This window comes from Onthophagus taurus, chromosome 3 (genome assembly GCF_036711975.1).
Source record: "Onthophagus taurus isolate NC chromosome 3, IU_Otau_3.0, whole genome shotgun sequence".
NCBI classification, from domain to species: Eukaryota; Metazoa; Arthropoda; class Insecta; order Coleoptera; family Scarabaeidae; genus Onthophagus; species Onthophagus taurus.
In genome coordinates this window covers 10,060,405-10,084,197 of record NC_091968.1, presented here as the reverse complement: position 1 = coordinate 10,084,197, position 23,793 = coordinate 10,060,405, and the positions used below count along the sequence as shown (strand labels likewise).

Genomic DNA, 23,793 nt, shown 5'->3' with positions numbered 1-23,793 from the left:
TACATCTTCCAATAGAGGAGAATCTTGTCCAGAGCCAAGTACAAGAAATCAAAATCTAGACGTTGAATATCTAGAGTCTTCCAATACTTCATTTACCGATGCTGAAGATACACATATTTCGAAAAAACGACGGTTCTACATTCAAAAATATAAGCCCGAATGGGAACAGCTGGACAATTTTAAATATTGGATAGAAAGAAGCGAGCGTGGTAACAATTATTTTAGATGTAAGATTTGTTCTAGTGATTATTTAGGTGGTTTAGGTGCTATTAAAAAATATAATGATTCAAATAAACATAAACAAGCAGCTGCATCTGTAAAAAATCAACCTACTTTAACAAAACAATCTTTTCAATTCACTACTACTGCTGGTAAAATTCTAAAACAAAATGAAATTAGAATTGCTGCTTTCATAGCAGAACATAATATATCAATTAACACATCTGATCATTTAACAGAATTGGTCAAATCTATAATTCTCTCCGGAATAGAATATATTCGGAAATTGTCTTGTGGCAGAACAAAATGCACAGCTTTGATCAATAATGTAATTGGAAAAACCAACTTCGAAATATTAGTTGAAAAGTTGAAGATGAAAAAATTTTCGATGCTAGTGGATGAGTCTACTGATAGCTGGGCTGTTAAACATTTAACTATTGTTATTCGTTACAATGAGAATTTGAAAATAAAAGACGAATTTTTAGCTTTAATTCCGGTAGGAGATGCTACTGCTCAAAATCTTTATAACTCAATTACGAATTTTTTCAACAAATATAATGTGCCATATAAACAAAATTTAGTTGGTTTTGCTGCGGATGGTGCCAACACAATGATGGGAAATATAAATTCTTTAAAAACATTACTGTTAAAAGATGTTCCACATTTATTTGTAATGAAATGTGTTTGCCATTCGCTGGCGCTATGTTCATCTAACCAAACATTGCCCGATGATGTTGAAAAATTACTAAGAAGTGTATACACTTACATGCAATACAGTTTTAAACGCAGAACTGAATTTCAATAATTTCAATTATTTTTGAATGTTAAACCTCACAAAATATTACACCCTTCCCAGACTCGATGGTTGTCTTTAAATACAGTAGTACAAAGGGTTTTAGAACAATTTGAATCGCTAAAACTTTATTTTCAAGCTGAATGTTCTGATTCTGTTTCTGGTGCATTCGAAATATATGAACATCTTAAAAATCCTGTTAATAAATTGTACTTAGAATTCTTAGAATTTGTATTACCTACGTTTAATGATTTAAATTTAGAATTTCAAGCTGAAGCGCCTAAGATTCACATACTCTATCCAAGAATGGAACAATGTTTTAAATTATTGTTAAGTTATTACATAAAACCAGAGTATTTAAAAAATACTGATTTAAGCAAACTACAATACAAACTACACTTGTACATGGGTCCGAAAGTCGCAGTAGCGTTAGCAAATGTTAGCCTACCAGATAGTGTAAAACATTCTTTTCGTTTAAAATGTCTACATTTTTACACTGAAGCAGCCCATCAAATTTTCAAGCGATTCCCGTTCAACTCACGAGAAGCAATAATTTTGAAAGCATTAAATGTTTTAAACCCTTCATCCATTGCAGAAGTTGATAGTCTTGGTCCATTACTTGCTAATTTTTCGAATCTAGCAATACATCAAAATGATGTAGATCGAGAATTTCGATCATTAAAATATTCTTCAATTAATTTTGGATTGGACGAGTTAGATTTTTGGAAAGAAGTTAGCAACCTCAAAAAAGGCGACGGCACTTTGTTATACCCACAACTTTCACAGTTGGTCAGTATTTTATTTGTTCTTCCCCATAGCAGTGCTTGTGTTGAAAGGGTTTTTAGTTCAATTAATATTAATAAAATAAAACAAAGAAACAGATTAAGCACAAATACTTTGGCAGGACTTCTTCATTCTAAAACTTTAATATCCGAAAAAATTGTTACGATTTTGCTATAATGGATGAATTAATAAAAAAACATAATAATAATATGTATGACTAAATTATCACCTAGTTTTTTTGTTTATTTTTTAATCAACCTTAAATATGAATAATCTTCTGTTATTTTTATTTTTTATTGTTTTTAAATATTGGAGGTATATTTTTTTATATTTTTGTATATTATATTTTTGTTTTAATTTTTGTAACAATTTCAATACATACTTACTGTTCGCTCCGCTTAAGCTATTTCCGCAAATATGACATGCCACCCCTGCCAGGGGGCATTATCTCACTCACCACGATCTCGAGCGTTCCGCAGCGCGTGTGCCGCATCGTCTCGTTTTGTTCTTATGCTTTCTTTCCGCATTTTCTAAGGTAATTTTCTTTTCTTTATTTTATTTATTATTATTTCGACCTTTGTTACTAATTAAAGAAACAATTTATTTAGAATCATTTTTTTTTAATTAATCATTGAGTATCCAGCACCTTCACAATCGCTTATTGTGGCTCGTATTTTTGGAGCGCACATTTTTTGATCCTTCGAGCCGGATACTTGGTGTCATTTCGATTGTTCTTTGCATACCTTTATTTAATTTATTTTAGTAATTGCAATCATATATTTGCGCCTACCCGCAACACCACGTGCTCTTACTTCTTTTTCGATTCGCATCGCTCCACATCTGGTGTTTGTTGAAATCGCAATTCAAGTCAATCTGAACAAAAAAATATACAAATAAAATTATATTAATTATTTCGTTTATTATTTTTTTTCTATCTTTGAAGAGAAGATATAACATTGCATTATATTATTTTTCGCTCTTTATTTTTTTTTCTGTCGATCATTTCTTAAATTGATGAAGATTGTCAATATGGCTGATCACAAACTTTCAAAATTAATCTTACGCCGTAACGGTTGCCTTAACCGTTTAATTGAAACGGCTGATGCTGCTCATACTGTATCTGACAGTAATGATTTAAAATTAATTTTCATTGCCCGTGCTAATGACTCTGAAGACACATATAAAGAATTCAAAACGGTGCACAATCAGGTTATTGGGCTTATAGATGAGGCGGATTTTGATACCCATGATGCTATACGTAAACAAGCTGATGAATCTTACTTTACGATAAAAGCCGTCAATTATAGAATTTCCTCTGAAACTTCCAAACCAAAAGATCATCCTATACCTATTAATTCTCCTAAATTGAATAACATTTCGCTCCCAGTATTCTCAGGCGATTAAAAGAGCTGGCCAAGCTTTTACGATCTGTACCGATCTTTAGTACATGAAAATCAGTCATTATCAGAGGTAGCGAAGTACCAATATCTTTTAACATCGCTTTCCGGAGAAGCTTTACATCTTGTAAAGGGTTTGCCGATGACGGAGGCAAATTATTCGATCGCCTTCAAAACTTTAAAAACTAGATATCAAAATAAACGACATCTGGCGACTCTATATTATAATGAAATTCAAAGCGTTACAATCAAGCAATCAACTGAAGGTTCCGCTAGGGCCTATCGGATGTTGATAGACACCTTTTCCGAGAACGTTGAAGGGTTAAGAACGCTGGGCTTTCCTGTTGATGATTGGGATTTTTTATTATTTAATCTTTTGTTGCAAAAATTAGACACGTCAATTAAGACAAAATTCGAAACAGAACATAGTGAATTCGAAATCCTAACTTATATCCAATTAATAAGTTTTTTGGAGAATCAATCAAAGGCCTTAGATTCAGTTAAATTAACATCGTCAGTCAAGGGACCTAAGCCGTCGTTAAAGTCCACGTCAACTTTTGCTACTGAAATAAAACAAAAACTAAGCTGTATTTTATGTAAAATGAACCATAACCTTTATCAGTGCGATAAATTTCTCGAAAAGTCTCCTTCACAGCGGTTTAATATCATTTCTGACAATAAGTTCTGCAAGAATTGCTTAGGATACCGTCATCATACAAGTAAATGCAACTCAAATAAAACTTGTAGAATTTGCAATAAGCGACACCATACGCTTTTACATTTAAATTTAACTCCGCTGGACAAATCTTCACCAAATCCAAATTCAACTGGTACGTCAACCCAACCTCATACTGTCGCTTCTGCTACCAATACCGTCGCTACTATTTTACTTCCGGTCGCAGAATTGGATGTTCGGGATCGATTTGGAAAATACCATAAAGTCAGAGCTCTAATCGACACTTGCAGTATGATCAATTTCATCAGTGAAAACCTTCAAAAGCGATTGCAACTGGTCCGCTCGATTCATTCTGTACCGATTGAGGGTTTGAATAATATGTCATCCAATTGTAACAACGGCTCTGTTGAATGCTATATCAAGCCGTGCAATGTCTTTCAACCTACGTTACACTTCACCGCTGTAATCAGTCAACGTATCTGTTCACAACATCCCAGTATCTCCATTGATGTTTCTGCGTATCCGCATTTGCAAGATCTTAATATATCTAAAACTCAATCATCTCCTGGGCCAATCGACATACTATTGGGTGCTGAACTGGTGCCATATATTCTTACTGGTGATCGTCGTGTTGGGGGCATGGATGAACCGGCTGCCCTGGGTTCTATTTTTGGATGGTTATTGACGGGAAGATCTGCTGATTCGTCGTTTCCAGAGTCCAACATTTCATTATTGGTTGAACCATCACTTGATTCATGCCTTCGCAAGTTTTGGGAGCTGGAACAAATGAGCGAGATCGTTCCTGAAGATCCTGAAGATCGTCAATGTAACGCACATTTCCAATCTACCTATAATCGCACCTCTGAAGGAAGATTTATAGTCTCACTTCCATTTCGTACACCTACTCCCAAGCTAGGTGAATCTTATACGCAAGCGCATCGTCGATATTTATATCTCGAGAGAAAATTAATCAAAGATTCGGAGATTTTTCAAAAATACAAAATATTTATGGAAGATTATTTAGCTAAAGGCCACATGTCTCCAGTATGTAGTGATGATTATCGCAATGAAAACGCCTATTATTTCCCTCACCACTACGTCCTAAATCCCAATTCCTTAAAACTCCGAGTTGTTTTCGATGCCTCCGCCAAAACTAAGTCAGGCTTATCGTTAAACGATATTTTATTGACTGGATCAAAATTACAAAACAATTTATGCTCTATACTTATCAAATTTCGTTACTTTCCAATCGTCTTCATTTGCGACATTAAGCAAATGTATCGTCAAATTTTACTCATTTCCCATCAGCGAGATTTCCAACGTATCCTTTGGAGAAACTATCACACAAATGAGCTTTGTGAGTGTCAACTCAATACCGTCACTTATGGTGTTTCTTCTGCCCCGTATTTGGCATTGCGCACAATTAAGGAACTAGCTAAGCTCTATGCGGCAGAATTTCCAGAGGCTTCTCAGGTGTTAATAAACGATATGTACGTAGACGATGTTGTTACCGGGAGTTTTTCAGTTCGCGACGCGCTGCATCTACAAGAACAAATTATTAAATTACTTTCATTGGGTGGTTTTGAACTATCCAAGTGGGCTAGCAATTGTCCTAAACTAATGAAGCGAGTCTGTCCCGATGGTGTTACTTCCCCAGTGTCTCTCGATCACGCTGAGAATGGTTTTATCAAGGTCTTGGGCCTTCACTGGGACCCTTCGATCGACACCTTTGGGTTCTCAACTTCCAAGAAATGACCCGTGCACAAAAAGGGCAATACTTTCAAACATTGCCCGTATTTTCGACCCTTTGGGATTCATAACACCATGCATATTGGCCGCAAAATATTTAATTCAGCAATTATGGCTGGAAAAGTGTGACTGGGATGATACACCGTCTGAAAAAATCAAAATTTATTGGATCCAATACAAAGAGCAGCTGCCACAGTTATCACAATTAAGAATACCTCGTTCTGTTCAATTGGCAGATGATAGATCCATAGAACTTCATTTATTTTTCGATGCCTCTATGGTCGGATACTGTGCGGTGGCGTATCTCAGGTTAATATTACCAGATAATTCTATTAAAGTCAATTTTCTCTGTGCAAGGTCTAGAGTAGCACCACTTAAAATCACATCGTTACCTCGCTTGGAACTCTGTGGTGCTGTTCTGTTATCTGATTTGGCTGAGTTTTTCATCTCCAATCTATCCTGCATCTCTCAACCTAAGGTGTTCGCATGGTGTGACTCCACAATAGTTTTGGGTTGGCTGAAGTCATCTCCACATCGTTGGAAGACATTTGTCGCCAACCGCACCAGCCACATTCAAAATATAATACCTGGCGAGTGTTGGCGTCACGTGTCATCATTGGATAATCCAGCGGATCCTGGATCCCGTGGTATACTTCCGGCGGAAATGGTTGGATGTCAGTTATGGTGGAATGGTCCAGTCTGGTTATCATGTCCATCGTCCGACTGGCCTACCCAAGTAATCGCAACCCTTGCCGAGAAATTACCCGAAGAGAAACATGTAGTGGCTGTTAATACAACGACGAAAACCGACAACTTTTTACTTACATTGATGGAACGCTGTTCATCTCTAAGTAAGATTAAAAATGTAGTAGCTTATGTGTTCAGATTCGTTGCAGGTTGTCGAAAATTGAATCAACATCGCCGTCTACCTATATCAATGTTGGAGAAGCAGACCGCACTTCATACTTTGGCACGTCAAGTTCAATTGGAACACTTTCCGGATGTCCTTCGAAGCTTACACACTGGTAGTTTACCCGCAAAACCATATCGTAAATTGGCACCATTCATTGGCGAGGGAAATTTGATTAGAGTGGGTGGACGTTTGAGACACTCTGATCTGGTCTACGATGCGAAACATCCGATATTGTTACCATGTAAAAATCGTCTGAGCGAATTAATTGTTCAACACTTACATCAAGAAAATTTGCACCCTGGTTATAGAACGTTACATACGCTGATAGCAAATCAATTCTGGATTATGTCACCTCGCACCGTAATTTATAGAGTGATATCCAGATGTTTAAAATGTTTTCGAGCACGTCCCAAATCAATCAATTCATTTATGGTTGATTTGCCTACTTTTAGAATACAGCAGATGAAGGCCTTTACTACGGCTGGTGTTGATTATGCTGGCCCATTCTTTGTAACTGCCAGAAGACATCGAGGAGCAAAAACCTTTAAAGCGTATATATGTCTCTTTGTTTGTGCTGCAACCAAGGCTATTCATCTAGAATTAGTCTCTGACTTAACCGCCGAAGCTTTCTTAGCCGCTTTACGCCGATTTGTTGCTCGACGAGGCACATGTATTCGACTGTTTTCAGACCAAGGCACTAATTTCGTGGGAGCATACCGCCAATTAAACGAGTACGCTCAAATGGCGGGTGAAACGTTGGGTATAGAGTGGCTATTCAACCCTCCCGCGGCACCAAATTTTAATGGACTGAGTGAAGCTGGTGTCAAGTCCGCAAAAACCCATTTGAAGAGGGTTATTGGAGACCAGGTGTTAACATTTGAAGAACTTTATACTTTAATTACTCAAATTGAATCTATCCTTAATTCTCGCCCACTATGTCCACTTGGATCCGATCCAAATGACCTTCAGCCCCTCACTCCTGGTCATTTCCTTACATTATCACCAGCATCTAATGAAATTCCGAATCTCGATTTACAGAATGTCCCAAATGGCCATTTGTCTAGATGGGCTTTGCTCCAGAAGATGATGCAACATTTTTGGAAGAGGTGGAGCTTAGAATATTTACACACATTGCAGCAAAGGGCCAAGTGGACTACTCCAACAGCTAATATACCGCTAAACACCGTTGTACTAATAAAAAACGATCAACAGCCTCCTTGGTGTTGGAAGTTGGGACGTATTATTCAAACACATCCCGGTTTAGATGGCGTCGTTCAGGTTGTGACCGTCCGCACCGCTCAAGGGGAACTACAACGCCCAGTAACGAAAATCTGCCCACTACCTTCAGAAATGTAAACCCAACAACTGTTTGTTATCTAATTATTATTGTAACATTTTTAATTAATTCAATCCTGTTCTATTCTCTTTTGCATCGTTGTAATTTCACGTTCATTTTGTCATTATACTATATTTAATTTTGTAAATTTTCAATTTCTTATTGTTGTAAAAAAAAAAAAAAACTTTTCGTTATTTTTTGGCGGGTGATTGTTCGCCCCGCTTAAGCTATTTCCGCAAATATGACACGCCACCCCCGCCAGGGGGCATTATCTCACTCACCACGATCTCGAGCGTTTCGCAGCGCGTGTGCCGCATCGTCTCGTTTTGTTCTTACGCTTTCTTTCCGCATTTTCTAAAGTAATTTTCTTTTCTTTATTTTATTTATTATTATTTCGACCTTTGTTACTAATTAAAGAAACAATTTATTTAGAATCATTTTTTTTTAATTAATTCATTGAGTATCCAGCACCTTCACAATCGCTTATTGTGGCTCGTATTTTTGGAGCGCACACTTACTTTTAAATACAAAATATAAACAAACTTCTAATTATTTTATTTTTAAATCTTCATTCTTCACATTCAAAATCTAGTGAAATTTTTGTCAATCTAGTGATTTTTTTCAGTTCAATCTAGTAAGTTTTAAAATTTTGACCTGGCAACGCTGCCTCTGTGTGCCCCTGGATGTCCCTGGGTCCATAACCTGACAGGAAATTGATACGTATTCACTGTGTTCGTAAAGTGATTTATTAAAATAGAACGATATACATGCGGTCGGTTCGAGGTATTGGAATAAGACTGAACTTGTTCGTAACATCCGATCCGTTAGAAACCGGTAAATATGTCTCGTCGACTTAACGCACATGGCGATTACAAACGTAAAAATCTTCCAACACAAACAAGCTATACACACTATGCAAAATAAAAAATATACTGAACATGAACCTTACTATGTTTTTTAATTTACCACCTACAACTCAAAATTTTTTTTTCAAAAATAATTAAATTAACTATGACATTATTACTCGTATTTTCTTCTAATCTCAAGTTATCCATAATATAATAACAAAGTTGTTGTAACGAATTTGGTTCGCTGATGATGGGTACTGCAACGACCGATTTCGAAAGGCAGAGCAATGTCAGGGCAAAACTAACTAAATGATTCATCCTAAAATAATAATAAGCATTTTTTTATTGTTTTTGATATTTACAATTTTCCCCTTAATACATTCTAATATATATTATAAACATATTATTTTCACCCTCTACCCTCTTCCTCCATTTCCATACCCTCGGCTCCTCGGCCCAATCATCCCCTCATCCTTTGTCTCCTCACCCCCACAACCATTCTCATCCATCGTTTCCCCTCTCCCCCCTCTCCTAAGATCTGCCCTCGGTCCAACTCCTCCTCCCTCAACTCACTGCACCCATTCAACATATGTTCCAACGTTTCCCATTCCTCCCTGCACAGCCTACACCACCTCTCCTCATCGGCCATCCAATATCTGTTAGCTCTCTCCTCGTTTCCACAACGGAACCTAGCCACCAACTTCTTCCCTTCCTCATCTCCTTCCAATAACAAGTATCTAGGCAGCCCCTCCGTAATTATGTCTCTGTACCTTTCATTATACCTCCCCTTTTTTATTTGTGTCCTTCTTTCCTGTCTCTGCACATCTCGGTCCCTATCTCTCAACTCCCTCCACATCTCCCTACCCACCCTTCGTCTACTATTTATCTCAGTTACCGAGTAGCCCGCTCGTCTATAATAGTTGTCTCTGTCTCCTTTCCCATATCTGATCTTTCCCTCTCTAATTTCCCTCCAACACTCCCCCAAGATCCCGCAGTTTGGCCTCCCTTCTATTCTTTCTTCATATTTCACTGCTCTCCTGCCCGCCTCCACTCTGACCTTATCCACCTTTACCTCTTCCCTCACTATATACCCCGGTGTTTCTCTCGCCACCCCAAGCACCCATCTCCAGTATCTAACTTGCACGTCCTCCAGCATTGCCTGCTCTCTCCATCCCCATACCTCTGCTCCATACATCATCACACTGCTAACCAGACCTTCAAACATAATCTTCCTCGCTGCCACATTCCGTGATCCCCCTCCTCCTCATCTCCTCCCACAACTTTCCCCTATCCACCGTATCAAAAGCCGCCTTCAAATCTATAAACAGGCCGTACAATTTCCCTCCCTTCTTATCCAGCTCTCTATCTGCCAGATGCTTCAACACGTACACGTTGTCGATTGCTCCCCTTCCCTTCCGAAAGCCTGCCTGCCCATCCGGCAAAATTCCCCCAACTCCATCTCCTCCTCCAGTCTTCCCAGCAGTATCTTCGTGTATACCTTGTATGTCGAGTCTAGTAGGTTAATTCCTCTGTAGCTCTCTACCCTTCCCTTATTACCCTTTCTATATACTGGGCAAATTACCCCCACTTTCCATCCCTCCGGAATCCCACCCCCTCTCCATACGCTATTCATCCCCTCCAACAACTTCACTCTCACCACCCTTGATGCTTCCAACCATGCCTCGTTCTGGATGCCATCTTCCCCTGGCGCCTTTCCCTTCTTCAATGCCCTAAGCACTGCTTCCATCTCCTCTTCTGATATATCCTCTCCCCCATCTCCCTCATAGCCTCCCAAACCCTCTTCCATTCTGTCATGTGTATTTCGCTGGTTATCCTCTCCCTACCCTTCATTCTCTTTTTCAGATACCTCCAGACCTCCCCTTCCCTTGTTATCCCTCTAATCTCTGCCGCCTCCTTCTCCCTCAGTTCTGTTTTCTTTCTCCTGCATAACTCTCTGTATCCTCTCCTGGCCTCCCTATATCTATCCACCCCCATCTTCCCCCGTCTCCACTGCCTCAACCTCCTTCTCGCCTCTCTCTTCGCCTTCTTGCACTAGCCATCATACCAGTCGTTCCTCCCTACTCTGCCCCCCCTACGTACACACTCCCTTTTCAGTGTTGCCTCCCTCACTACCTGGATAAGTTCTTCCAAACTATTGATCTCTTGTATCTTCTGTTGCCAAGTGTCGAGGTTTCCCCTGTAGAATGCTACCCCTTCTTCCGACCAGTCTGTCCTGATGAACTTGCTCCCCAGTTCCGCTCGCCTTCTGCCGTCCACCCCCTTTACCACCACCTCCAACGGTTGGTGATCCGACTCTACCGCTTCTCCCACTTTAAACCTTTCCAACCTCTCCCACATTTCCTGATCCACCAGTACATAATCAATCACAGATGTCCTAAAATATTAACTCGATTAAAATTTCGTTTATAAAAACTTTTTGATCTTTACCTTATTTGAGCTTACTTGAAGAACTTGTGAACTTTAGTTGTTTGATTATATGTGCTTTTAGCTTGGGGGGTCTTTGCTTAGCGTTAAATCATAAACATCAAAAGTGTCGTCTAAATATAGGTGCTGAATATTTGTGATAAATTCGTTACAATAAATTTTTATTTCATAATTGTTAGTATCCAATTATATAAAATGTAAACTCTCTTGTATTCCTTAAACAATATTTTTTATTGTATTATTTAAAAATGAGATAATTGCAACTTACAATTCCGAATGCAACATGGGAGAATTGGCCGAAAAATGGTAGCTCGATTGCGAGTGGTTTTTGAGTTGTTTGAAGAAAAATTAGAATGATTTTGCGCGTTGATGCATCCGCTTCGTACCAATTAAGGTTATATATTTCATCGCCCACTCCAGCAGCCTATTAATTTGATTAAATTAATAATAGTGGGAAAAAGAAAGAAATTATTCATACCGCTGTAGTCAATTTCTGCACAAAATAGTGAGGTGAAAACATTCCTACTAAGCAACTTATGGCCATTAAGAAACTAGTCGAGTCCTTACTCTAAAAAAATATTAGATTAATTCAAAAACATGTTAAAATAAATTTAATTCTTACCATAACAAATTTAACAGTAGTCACAGTAAGAACAACTATAGTACCAAATTTTGTGAGTATAAAAAAACTGCTGAGGTAATCACTAAGAAATTGAAACATCCTGAAATATTTTACTTAAAAAAAATAATTACTTAAAAAGGTTAACACCTTAATATACGTTGATGATATAAAATGATGGGTCGCAACTTTTTAAAATTTCTTTTATTATTTCTAGTTAATTTTGTATTTTTTACCATATCATTAAGGTGCTCTATACGTACAATCAACAACTTCATTATATAATAACACATCGTTATCGCTATTAATAATCCATTTATTGTAAGATATATTGTGTATGCTTGAAACAACAATATTAACGTTATTACCCAATACCTCACACCAAAAGGAACGTAATACTCAATAACTAAACAATTTTTATAGTCACTTAAACCGCAATCATCGTTCAACAAACCATAATACATCATAAAATAAGCGACAAAAAATGAAGCGAAACGAATCGTTTTAAACAACATTTTTAAATTTGTTTCAACGCCTTTAATTCTTTGAATTTCCACCTGGTTAACATCACTCAATACATTTATTAATTTAAAAAGGCGGTGTCGATTTCGTACTAGTTGGACGTTAACTGATATTACTGATAGTCCCATTGCAAAAATTTCCATATTGGATAAACATTTCGCAAAATTAATTTTGTAATCTGGAATGATTAAGAGGTAAATAAAATTGTGTACAAATTCGCGCTTATTTCCTACTTATAATGTTTGATATAAATGGGTAACTTCCTAAAATTAAATTTATACCAATCAAAATTGTTGGTCCGAACCCGTGTAATCCTTGCGGTATTGGCAAAGCGTGGTGTTTTCGCAAATATTCTTCTAAAAGGTAAAACCCGAATGTTTTCGACATGTTAACGGCGGGTGAAGTAATGAAACTGGTAAGTTTGGGAACGTAATATCATTAAGAAAGTAGTTCATGTATTAAAAATGTATTTGTATTGAGTTGTGCTTAATGATGCTTGATGATATAATTTATTTTTATTATTGTCTAATAACAGTTACATATTAAAATAAAATCAATTTTCCGTTTATTACCTTAATTGAACATTGACATTTTTCTTATTACTCGTATTACTTATTATACATAGGCATGAAGATCAAAGTTTATGCTTTAATTTAAGATAAAAGTCGTTTCTTAGTTCTTATAAATAAAGTCGGTATGATTTTTTTAATATGGTTGATTTTCTGTTTATGTATAAATTTAATTAAAATTATTGTAGATGAAAACAAAATTTGTGGCTTTATTTTAAGATTAAACACACATTTTCATTTGCATAAATTACCCCCTTAAGATATGTTAAGTTTCTATCTGTATTTCAACCTTTTTGGGGTTAAGCTAAAAGCAAAGAAAACTACCGACTTGTTTTAATAAAATTTTTATAGTCCAACCCAATAAGTTTCATACACTAATTTAAAGAGGAATTTAGTTGGTTAAAATCACTTAATAAAGCGATCATTTCAAAGAAATTATATCGATTTCGATATAATTGAATATCTGCAAACATAATTACTGCGCCTATCAAAAAAAAACTAGTAGTAAAAAGGTAACTCGGCAAGATTCTTCTTGTAATCAAAAATCATTAAACCAACGACGTAAGACTACATAATCATATAATTTAATACTCATGTAATGATCAACTTATTTATGATGCCAGATTCCTCGAGAGAGGAGAAGAAGGCTTTTTGGATTTTAGATAACTGCGTTTATTTAATAATACTTATAACTAACATTTTCATGTTAACGCATCGACGACTTACCGTATTTTCTCGAATCTAATCCGCACCCTTTTTACAAATTTTATATGCTCTAAAATCAAATGCGGATTACAATCGAATGCGGATTAGATTCGCAGTCGTATAGTTGCGATTTGGAAAATAGTAAAATAAAATCGCATTATAACAATAACGCTGTTAAGGGTTTTAGAACGATATTTACATTTTTATGTATCATTTTCTGCCCATATTACGTCATCTTCGGATCTGTCCAAAGCAATGGTTATACAAAACTTCTTAAATGATGTTATAATATTGTTTTCAGGGGTCGTTTTCCATGTGTGTTCCTGGTCTACGACTCCATACTTGTCTTAACCATTCCATCATCAGCTTTTCCATTATTCATCCTTTTATTGTGCCCTAACTAAGACGTCATTCGGGAAGTCTTTCGGATTTCAGAATGGTTTTTTTCTTAATATTAATAATGACAGCAATTTTTCCCTATCACTTGTTACTGCTAGCATACTAATGTTATGCACAATTTTTCGCAACCACTCGTTTCTAAGGAAATTGGGAGGCATATCCAGATATACTGCTATTTCGTCGCCATTCACAGTTTGAGACAAATTGAAATTTCTTTGAAAATCATTAGGTGCTTTTGGGAAATTGTAGTTTGTCCAACCTTTCCTAGTATTAAAATTACAGAAAGAGTAATCGAATTACAATTAAAGGACTATGTTACGGAATACAACCTTTTACCGCCTACACAGTCAGGTTTTAGAAAGCATTATGGCTGTAATTCAGCTCTATCGAATATTGTGGACGATGTCATACGAAGCACAGACCAAGGAAAATTGACTTTGATGTGTCTCTTAGATTATTCAAAGGCTTTTGATACTATCAATCATGACATGATGTATGCCATGCTTCGCTACGTTGGGTTTGATGATCTTGCATCGGGGTTCTTGCACAGTTACTTGACGGGCAGAATGCAGTGCGTGAAGGTGAATGGTCGCGTTTCATCGTTTCTTTCGACAACGTCTGGTGTTCCTCGGGGTTCAATTTTGGGTCCACTGCTATACTCACTTTACATATCGCATTTTAACAGATACATAAAAAGTTGTAATCATCATTTCTACGCGGATGACACCCAGTTATATATAACTTTTCTGCCATCGGATGTCGATGATAGGCGTCACTGCCTTTGTCTTAAAGCTGCTAAAACAGAGCTGATTTTATTTGGGCCAAGAAAGGTGATAAGTGACAATTCTGTTCGGGATCGGGTCAAGATAGTTGTCAACAATCAAGTATTGCCGCTGAAGGATTGTGTGAAAAACTTGGGTGTCTTACTGGACGAAAATTTAAACTTTAATAAACACATCAATAAGTGCACTGCTTCCGCGTATGCTGCTCTTAAGCTGATTTATGGCGGTCGGTCGTTCCTCAATCGTAGAACAAGGGTGCTTTTGTGCGAGGCCTTGGTGTTAGCGCATTTTAATTATTGTGATACATTGTATGACAGTGTATTTCGTATAGTAATACGAAAAAAATTCTGAAAATTCAAAATTCTTGTTTGCGCTTGATATTTGGGTTACGGGGACGTCAGCATGTTACGCACAAATTAAAGGATTTGAGTTGGCTCAACATGAAAAACAGGCGCATACTTCATTCGGCGGTTTTGTTCTTTAATATAATTACTTTGAAGAAACCTCCATACTTGTTCAATAAAATAAAATTTCGTACCGATGTTCATACCTTGAATATTCTATTCAAGGGCCCTCTTACCCCGCCGATACATCATCACCAGCTATTTAAGAAATGCTTTTCATACCAAATAACACATATTCTTAATGATTTGCCATCAACTATAAAATGTTGCATTTCTTCAAGGTTGTTTCGTCACAGAGTGAACGGCCGCTTGTCTCAAATTTAGAATGCATTGTAGGGCGACAGGGATCGGGCAGTTTACGCTTAGTAATTAATTATGATTTCACCATCGGGTCTTTTTCTTTTCGTTTTTCTTTTCGTTTTTCTTTTCTTTTTCTCTCTTGTATATTTAGAATTAGTTTTATTAGGTTTGAGTGGAAGAGCAGGTGCTGTTACGGCTGCACCTGAACTCCGCCTAATTTGTGCTGGCTTAATTTATAATAATTTTATGTATATGTTACAGACCATATATGTAAACAAGACCGTATACAAAAGGACTAGTCCATATGTAAATGGACTGAAATTATTAGTCTATATGTGTAAGAAGCTTGTTCTTTAATAAACGGACTAGTCGGTTTGAAAAAGGACTAGTCTATTTATAAACGGTCCATCTGCAAATAGACAATATACATATTACTGTAATATTTTAAACAAAGAAAAAAATGCATTTTTTATTTATTTGTACAAGTTAGACTATTGTGACATTTTGAGTTACATAATACATTATTTTTTCGACAAGCACATTTGTTTGACTGACATTTAGTCTTACAGTAACATTTTTTGAAACCTTGCCCATGCCCAGTAGATTGACTTGTAGCCACCGATCTAAGAGAAACTTCCTTATCTTTGGTGATTTCTTCAATTTTCAAAATGTTAGCAGGACATATACTAAATTCAGAACGACTGTAGTATTTTGAAATGACTCCTAGTTTTGTACCCAAGCGGTAAAAACCATCTTCTGTAGCTTCTAACACTACCGCTAAAACTGACCGAGCATCTCCCCTGCCACGATCGACATCTGGAACAGGAATCCTCACAGTTGATCCAATCTGTGGTTTTGGATGGGTGCTATCTGATATTAATTTCATTCGTTTTGCCTGTGCTTGTAATCCATCATAAGCGCCCTTTCTGGCATTTGCTATGTTTCTATTGCAAAAATTGCAAATATTTTCCATGGACGTGCTCTCAGCATGTGAAGCATCACGATTAGTGGGATTGAAACAACTACCGCATATTTCATACGAGAGTGCTTGAGTGTTATTGTTATTTTCTAGTGGTACATTTTCGGTCGTTGCTGTTTGGTGCAATTGGGATTGTCCGGTTTGTGTGTTGTCAGTAACAACCAACGTAACCACTTCTTCTAAATGTTTTTCTGTTGAAACACCTTCCAGCGCTGGTTGCTCTGTTTCCAGTTGAACGGTTTCTGTGTTTTCAATCAGAATAGAATTAATCACATTTTCCAGATCTTCTTCGGTTGTTACGCTATCCATTGCTTCTAATGGAATATTAGAAGTTTTTAATCCAATTTTCGGTTTGTCCCCGAACATGGCCTCATATGGAGCCCTTTTTATTCCAGAGTGCAAAGATGTGTTCTTCATAAATTGTATGAATCGTAGACCTTGACTCCAATGCTCTGTTTCGTTTTCCAACATCCAAGTTGTTAACATGTTCTCCACGTCTTGATTAGCGCGTTCGACGCTACCCTGACTTTGACTGTGACGCGGTTTTCCATGGACCAGTTTTAGTTCAGGCCACAAACGTTTTAATTCTTCAATAATTCTATTGCAAAATTCGCGTCCATTGTCAGATTGCAAAACTACAGGAGCCCCAAAAGTGGTGAAGATGTCTACAAGGTGGTAAACGACTTCTTCTGCGCGTTTACTTTCAAGTGGTCGCAGAATAACAAATTTTGTTAAGTGATCCTGGTACACCAGGACAAATCTGTATTTACCATCAGCATGCGACTGATAATCGATTAAGTCTACTTGACATCTGGAATTCAGATCATTGAAGATCATCGGTTTTGATATAATTCCCTTCTTTTCCCTTTCTTGTTTCATTTGACATGGAGCGCACAAGTTAATAAATAATAAAATTTCAGTACGCACTATATTCTTGTATTTTTCCTTTGTTTTTTTCATCATGCGATCTCTACCACCATGACCTGCAAGTAAAAAGTGATTTTATTAATTACCTACTCCATATATGACTCCAATTACAGAACATACCTGTGGATGCGTGTAGTTCTTGAAGGATGTTAAACAACTCGTCGTCATGGACGTAATATATTACATCAACTAAATCATTGTTAAGAGGCACTATCAGTTTTTCTACCCCCTGAACAGATAACACATCATAATGCTTTAAGAGCCAGTGCATTCTTGGACTTTTTTTTTAGCAGAATTAGCAATTTTTACTTCTTTAATGAGACTACTATATTTTTCTCTCGTTAAGCCGCGGTTGTTATCGGCAACGTCTTTTCTTCATTCATACAGTTGTTCATAAAACCTATTTTATTTTTTTAATTTTAGGTTATATTACTATGTAACCAGTAACTATAATATTAACGTACCTTTGTTTGTGTAATTCTATTGTGGAAATCTATTGCATTAAACAGTAAAAACGTTTAAATTTTAACGAATGTCACCACTGTGCTTATTTTGCTGCAAAATATTTTGTAAATTGGAGCAGAACGAGACAAAAACTAAACGGCAACTAGACACTTGCGATTGAACATACAGTCTAAATTACGGTAGTCCGTATGTAAATGGTCTAGTCCGTATATAAAATACCTCGTCATTTCCATATGGTCTGTGCCATCTAGACCGTATAGATACCGCCTAGACCGTATACTTACGGTCTGATTTCATGTACGGCCTGTAACATATATATGTATACTATGCATAAATATATTATTATTATGATATATTTATGGTTAACAACAAGCATCGCATTATTTTGTTGTTGTCGAATTGCTCAGAGAAAGATGCGGATTACATTCGCAAACTAAATTTTTTTACCATTATGCATTTTTAAAATCGGGGTGCGGATTAGATTCGAGTGCGGATAAGATTCGAGAAAATACGGTATTTTATTCTACTCTCCTTCTACATGCTAATAACCCTATTTAACCTGCTTACTAATATTGCTGACTTATCTACAGTTTCTATATAAAAAGTTTCTTAATATGTTAGCGAATGATACAGTGACTTTTGCGCATGTGAATGTGGGTTCACTTATGTCTGATTTTGGATCGGTTAAGGATTTATTATATTTGCGAAATTATGATGTTTGTGCTATTACTGAAACGTGGTTATCAGAGACTATTGCCGATGACGTTGTAGATTTTACGGGATACAATTTCGTGAGGAGGGACCGCGGCGCCAGGGGAGGGGGAGTGGGATTGTATATTAGAAAAAATTTCAAATATGATGTCTTACAATTAAATTTAATAGACAACGGTACTTACGAGCATGTTTGGGTTAAGTTATGTTCGAGAGGTGCTGTCTTGGCTGTGGGTGTGGTGTACAGACCCCCGAATTATGTCGGTGATTTATTTTTTGAGAACCTGGAGGAGACATTGATCCTGGCAAAACAACTCTGTTCACACGTGGTATGTTTGGGCGATTTTAATATCAATTTGTTGGACCGTGGCTCGCCTCCTGTTCTGTCGTTCAACCTCTTATTGCACAGTAAAAAAATTGTTGTAACACGTACTACAATTGTAGTGGTTTCGACTACAGTTTGCATCTAAAATGGGGACAAGAGCAAATTGTAGTAATCGACCGCATCGTATTGTAGTAAAAATAATGTGGCACATATACACACAATATATATTAAATACTACCACAGAAGTTTGTCAAAACTAAATTTAGTGTAATGTAACCTTCACTACAAATATGTGGTGCTTTTATTACAATTAATTGTAATGCTCCCAACGATTAATATAAATTTGTTACTATTTATTAAAGTTAATTTTAATATTTCTATAGTAAAATCTACTACAATTAAGTGTAGTATGTTATAAACTTTGTAGTATTAATTACCGCAAATGAAAGCACATTGTACACAAATTTATTAAATTTCTCTTATCTTTGTAGTAAAATCTACTATAATTATGTTTAACTTTGTAACAATTTTGTAGTAATACTAACCATAAATACATGCACAATGCACAATAATTGTTGTATTTTTGTTTTCTCTTGTAGTAAAATATACTACAATTAAATCTAATAATTTATACATTTTGTAGTAATATTTAGGATAAAAAGTACATAATTTACACTCAATTGTTGTTATTGACTCTGCTCGCAAAGAATCAGAAACCATCAGAAACTTATCATTTGCAGGTCGTAGGTACATGTCTAATAATGCAGTCAAATCTGTAAAAATATGACGGCATTATTTGACATGTGCAACTGGAAATGACAAGTTGCTGAAAGTAACTGAAAGATAAAACATTGTTGGCGAGGAAACAAATAATTAAAAACACTTTATTTTATTAAATTATTTTATTAAAGAATGACGTAATTGTGAAACAAAGTCAGCTTTGAAACATAACCTATAGAACAAAATATTACAACACAACAATACAATTCTGGCGTAGTTAGGATAACTTTTATAAACAATATCTAAGACCGGAATGGGCTGTGCTGTTAAACCGTATACTGCGTATTTATCTCGTCGTTGTTTTAGCTTCGTCTCCAAATCAGATATATCCTGTAATAAGAGAAAACATTCTTCGTTTGGAACGATTTTCAAAAGCCATAAATAAATATCTCATTTTTAAAACTAATAAAAAACCATTTTGAACCTCCACTTTTGAAGGTCTCCAGTGAATTCCGGGTTTCTTGCTTTTGACATTCACAGTGGAAAATAACAATGGTAGTATTGTTAGCATAAAAACGTCACTCGAACCTAAGAAAGCATATATATAATTATTACAATTTAGATCTATGTTGTTTGCTTACGTGAACTTTCAATTTTTAAGATGCCTTCATTTTCTTTTAATATTTTTTGTAAATATGTGTCTTTTTTATTCTTAGCAAAATTTAAAAGTTTTGGAAGTTATAGGATCGCGAACGTAGCCTACGTAGTAAATTTCTGGAAGCTCGTGTAAAAAAACATCGTGTATCTGCTGTGCCAATTCTCTAAATCTACTCGCATTTATTCTAAAATACAAAATAAAAAAATATTAGTAGCAATAAAATAATTTTTTAATTTCCCAATAATAAAGTAGTAATCGTACTTCTTATTGATGTCATTCTTTAATTCGTTTTTATAATAAGATCACACAATTTGGATCTTAGAAATTGTTTGCCGTTACCATAACTTGCTTTAATGATCTGCCCATCCGTGCAATCAAGCACTTTTAGTAGATCCTAAAACGTAGTGTATATTTTTGCTTAGAATATTTCCCTTTGATTATCTTTACACATGTCATACCTGTCCTGTTTCAGTTAGAGAAACAGGTGTATAATCGGTGCCTATGCTAGCATGATGTCTGTAAACTGTTGTTATTCTATTTTCTAAAAGCATACGTAAAAGAATTTTAACTATGCACAATACCTAGATATAGCTTCAATCTATACCATCTGTAACAAGTCAGAAAAGATATCTATATTTGTTTCGGGGAAGTACAGAAATATTTTGGGAGTGGGGACAACGGATGAGGGATTCGCGAAAAGAGGAGAGAAAAGAAGAAGTTAGAGAGAGTGTGGTCGAGAGTTAGAGTAGAGGCATGGGTAAAGTGTGGGAGTGAAAAGTGGAAAAAGACTAAAAAAATTAAAAGAGAAAAATAAGAGAAGAAAGCAGAAGAAAAAGGTGTCAATCAATCCAAAAACCATTATGTGAGTACGAGATAGAAATATTTACTGTTTTTTTTGCTTTTTGTTTATTTGATTTGTGTTTAAAAGAAATTAAATTAAAGTATCTCATTAATTAATTCAAAGTTTTTATTGATCTTTTGTATTTTGTTTTTTTGACATCCGCCGCTTGATCCTTTCCCCCTTGTCTTTTGACACACTTAACCACGTTACGAGGCTCCTATAAAGAGTGGACCCGAGGAGAATACCCTTCTCCGAGAATATACTCGGGGGCCTCTTACCACCTCACGCTCGGGGGTGGTAACACATCTGAATCTGACACTTCAACACTTGTTTCAAGTACTTCCGATGACGCTGATGAGGACGTTAACGAAGCTGCGTCAAAAAGATCGCAGGCGTCATTAAATGTATCCTAAACGGAAATGATTTGAATTATTTGGGTTTCTTTTCATCGTGTTTTGTTTTCTTTTCAACTCTACCATTTTGTCAGCAGAATTTGATTATCACTATTGGTTTTTCTGGAAAATAGGAAATCTTTTGTTTTCTAAATACAGTAGAACACTCTACATATTATGGAATCTTGAAATAGAGAAAAAAATTACGAATCCAAAAGTAAGGTTTTTCATTAGAAAACAAAAGTTTATTCATTGTCCGGAAAATCCAAAAGTAATCACTTTTTATTAATATTATTATAATCAACTTTTGATGACAAAACGTTTGAGTTAAAAAAAGAAATAATACATATATTATTTGTGACCTCGGACGCCAAAAGATGGGTTAACGTGTTAAAAAATCGATTTTCTGAAGATGGTCTCATTAAAAACAGCGTACTTTTTTCTCCAGAGATTTCATCAAATGTAAAAATCGAAGTTTTGGTACAATAGATCTAATCGGTAACATAAGTACATATCGCTGCCCCAGGAGAATATGGACGTAACTGCAAATCGGTAAATTTTACAGGAGACGCAAAAATCGTAATCGTTTTTTTTAAATTTGTGTGTTTCTAACAGTTTAATTGGCTAATTGTCATCAATAAATGGTAATGGCGTTTTTTAGCGGATAAATAGCAAATTTTAGCGGATAAATAACAATATTCTGCGTTAGTTTAGGCGAGTAACTCATTTTCTAAAAAATTGCAGTTGCGTCCGTGTTTTACTGGAGCAGTAAAATAAACATATTATTTCAAAGAACAAAAATTATTATATCACCTGCTACCTTTACATTGCTATTATTTCCTAAGGTACTCCTATAAATATTATATTTATTTAAAAATTTTCTTCTAAGTCCTACATTAGGAATTAGCTCATGCACGTCTGGATCCGTCAAAATCTTAAAATGTTAACGTCCACGTCGACGCACTGTTCTGAAATTTTAATTTCAACAATTTTTTTTTTAATATTAAGAACGTTGATAATTGGTAATTACTATTATTAATTGGTAATTATTATTGATAATTAATGGCTATATTTTTATTTGAGATTAAACCCAGATATTCACATAAATGTTAAATGTGTGGTAATTTCAAATTTTCTATTGAAAAATATTAGTTAACATTTACTTGGGTACGTAACAACCCGTGCAAGTGTTTCTTTACGAATGCAAGAAGGGTTTTTTTTAATTTTTTTGGCGCCACGGCGCTCCAAATCTATTGACGCCGTGCACACGTGGATGTCGTGATCCTAAGGCCGCGTTTCCACTTGTCGGATGTCGTGATCTGTTTGTGATCTGTCCTTGTTCTCACTTGTCGAATGAATGTGAACAGTTCCATATAAAACGAAATGCCACTAGAACATCCGACATTTTGTCGGGTCCGACATCCGACAAGTGGAAACGCGGCCTGACTGAGTTTAGAAGCTTTGAAATTTTGACCAATACACTCCGCGTTACAAATTTTGACCGAAATTATAACAACCATTTAATTTACAACAGAATAATATAACAAAACGCTTTATTGCGTAATCTTCCGTGTCGTGATGCGCACACGAGAATAACGAAACAGAAAAGAACAAAAAAAAACGGAAAAGTACTTTATATAACAATTGCCGACAACAGTTCCGTGATAAATAGCTGTTTCATTTCACTTTTCTGATATTTTTATAAACCGCCGAAAATTTTATTCAGATTATCTACAAATGTTTAGTTTAACGCGATTTTCATAAATCGATTACACCGAGAAGCGTTCAATTCTGGGCCGAAACAAATGTAAGAAAAAAAAAAGAAAATAAATCTCATTACTTACCTTTGAATCGTTCTCCAAGTACATCAAACAATTCCCATACTCTGAGAATATTGTTAACGTTGTCACACATCTTAAGAGGCTACTTTACCATACAGCTCGGCAAATTACAAAAAACATACATTATTTATGAAAATATTTGGATGAAATTTTGTACATAGCTTCTTCTAGCAATTCTACATAACGCATGGTGAAAATTTTTAAAGTTTTCCAAAAAAAGGGGGGTTTTCCCTCAATATTATAGAATTTGGTCGTTCTTTTTTAGCTTGCATGATAGTATACTTGAAAATAGTAATATTTTTCAAATAAATTTTGTCAGTATTTTTAGTTATAAGGGAATAGTTTGTAATTTGCTAAAATTGCAAAAAGGTAGCGTAAAAATGAATATTTTCCGTCAAGATTCCCACGAAGTATTACCACCGCGTTAGTCCCGCCTCCTGCCGACTGAGCGGCGCTGACATCGACTCTCTTCATC

At 35.8% G+C, this 23,793-nt stretch overlaps 3 protein-coding genes and 1 long non-coding RNA gene across 4 annotated transcripts; 2 read left to right on the top strand and 2 right to left on the bottom strand.

The window, feature by feature from the left end:
• Positions 1-3,334: 3,334 nt before the first annotated feature.
• On the top strand, positions 3,335-5,623 carry LOC139429343 (uncharacterized). Its single transcript, XM_071195030.1, has one exon. The coding sequence runs from the start codon at positions 3,335-3,337 to the stop codon at positions 5,621-5,623; it is 2,289 nt and encodes a 762-aa protein (XP_071051131.1).
• A 658-nt stretch (positions 5,624-6,281) lies between these two features.
• Positions 6,282-7,886, top strand: LOC139429342 (uncharacterized). The gene has a single exon (XM_071195029.1). The coding sequence runs from the start codon at positions 6,282-6,284 to the stop codon at positions 7,884-7,886; it is 1,605 nt and encodes a 534-aa protein (XP_071051130.1).
• A 3,547-nt stretch (positions 7,887-11,433) lies between these two features.
• On the bottom strand, positions 11,434-12,034 carry LOC139429229 (uncharacterized). The gene is made up of 3 exons (XR_011639893.1): positions 11,782-12,034; positions 11,638-11,727; positions 11,434-11,583 (listed from the first exon to the last, which is right to left on the bottom strand). It is a non-coding gene; the product is annotated as an uncharacterized lncRNA (long non-coding RNA).
• A 3,487-nt stretch (positions 12,035-15,521) lies between these two features.
• LOC111423962 (KRAB-A domain-containing protein 2-like) lies at positions 15,522-17,636 on the bottom strand. Its single transcript, XM_071195028.1, has 3 exons — positions 17,486-17,636; positions 16,027-17,421; positions 15,522-15,682 (listed from the first exon to the last, which is right to left on the bottom strand). Exons 1-3 carry the CDS (start codon positions 17,634-17,636, stop codon positions 15,522-15,524), a joined length of 1,707 nt encoding a protein of 568 aa, XP_071051129.1.
• Positions 17,637-23,793: the final 6,157 nt, after the last annotated feature.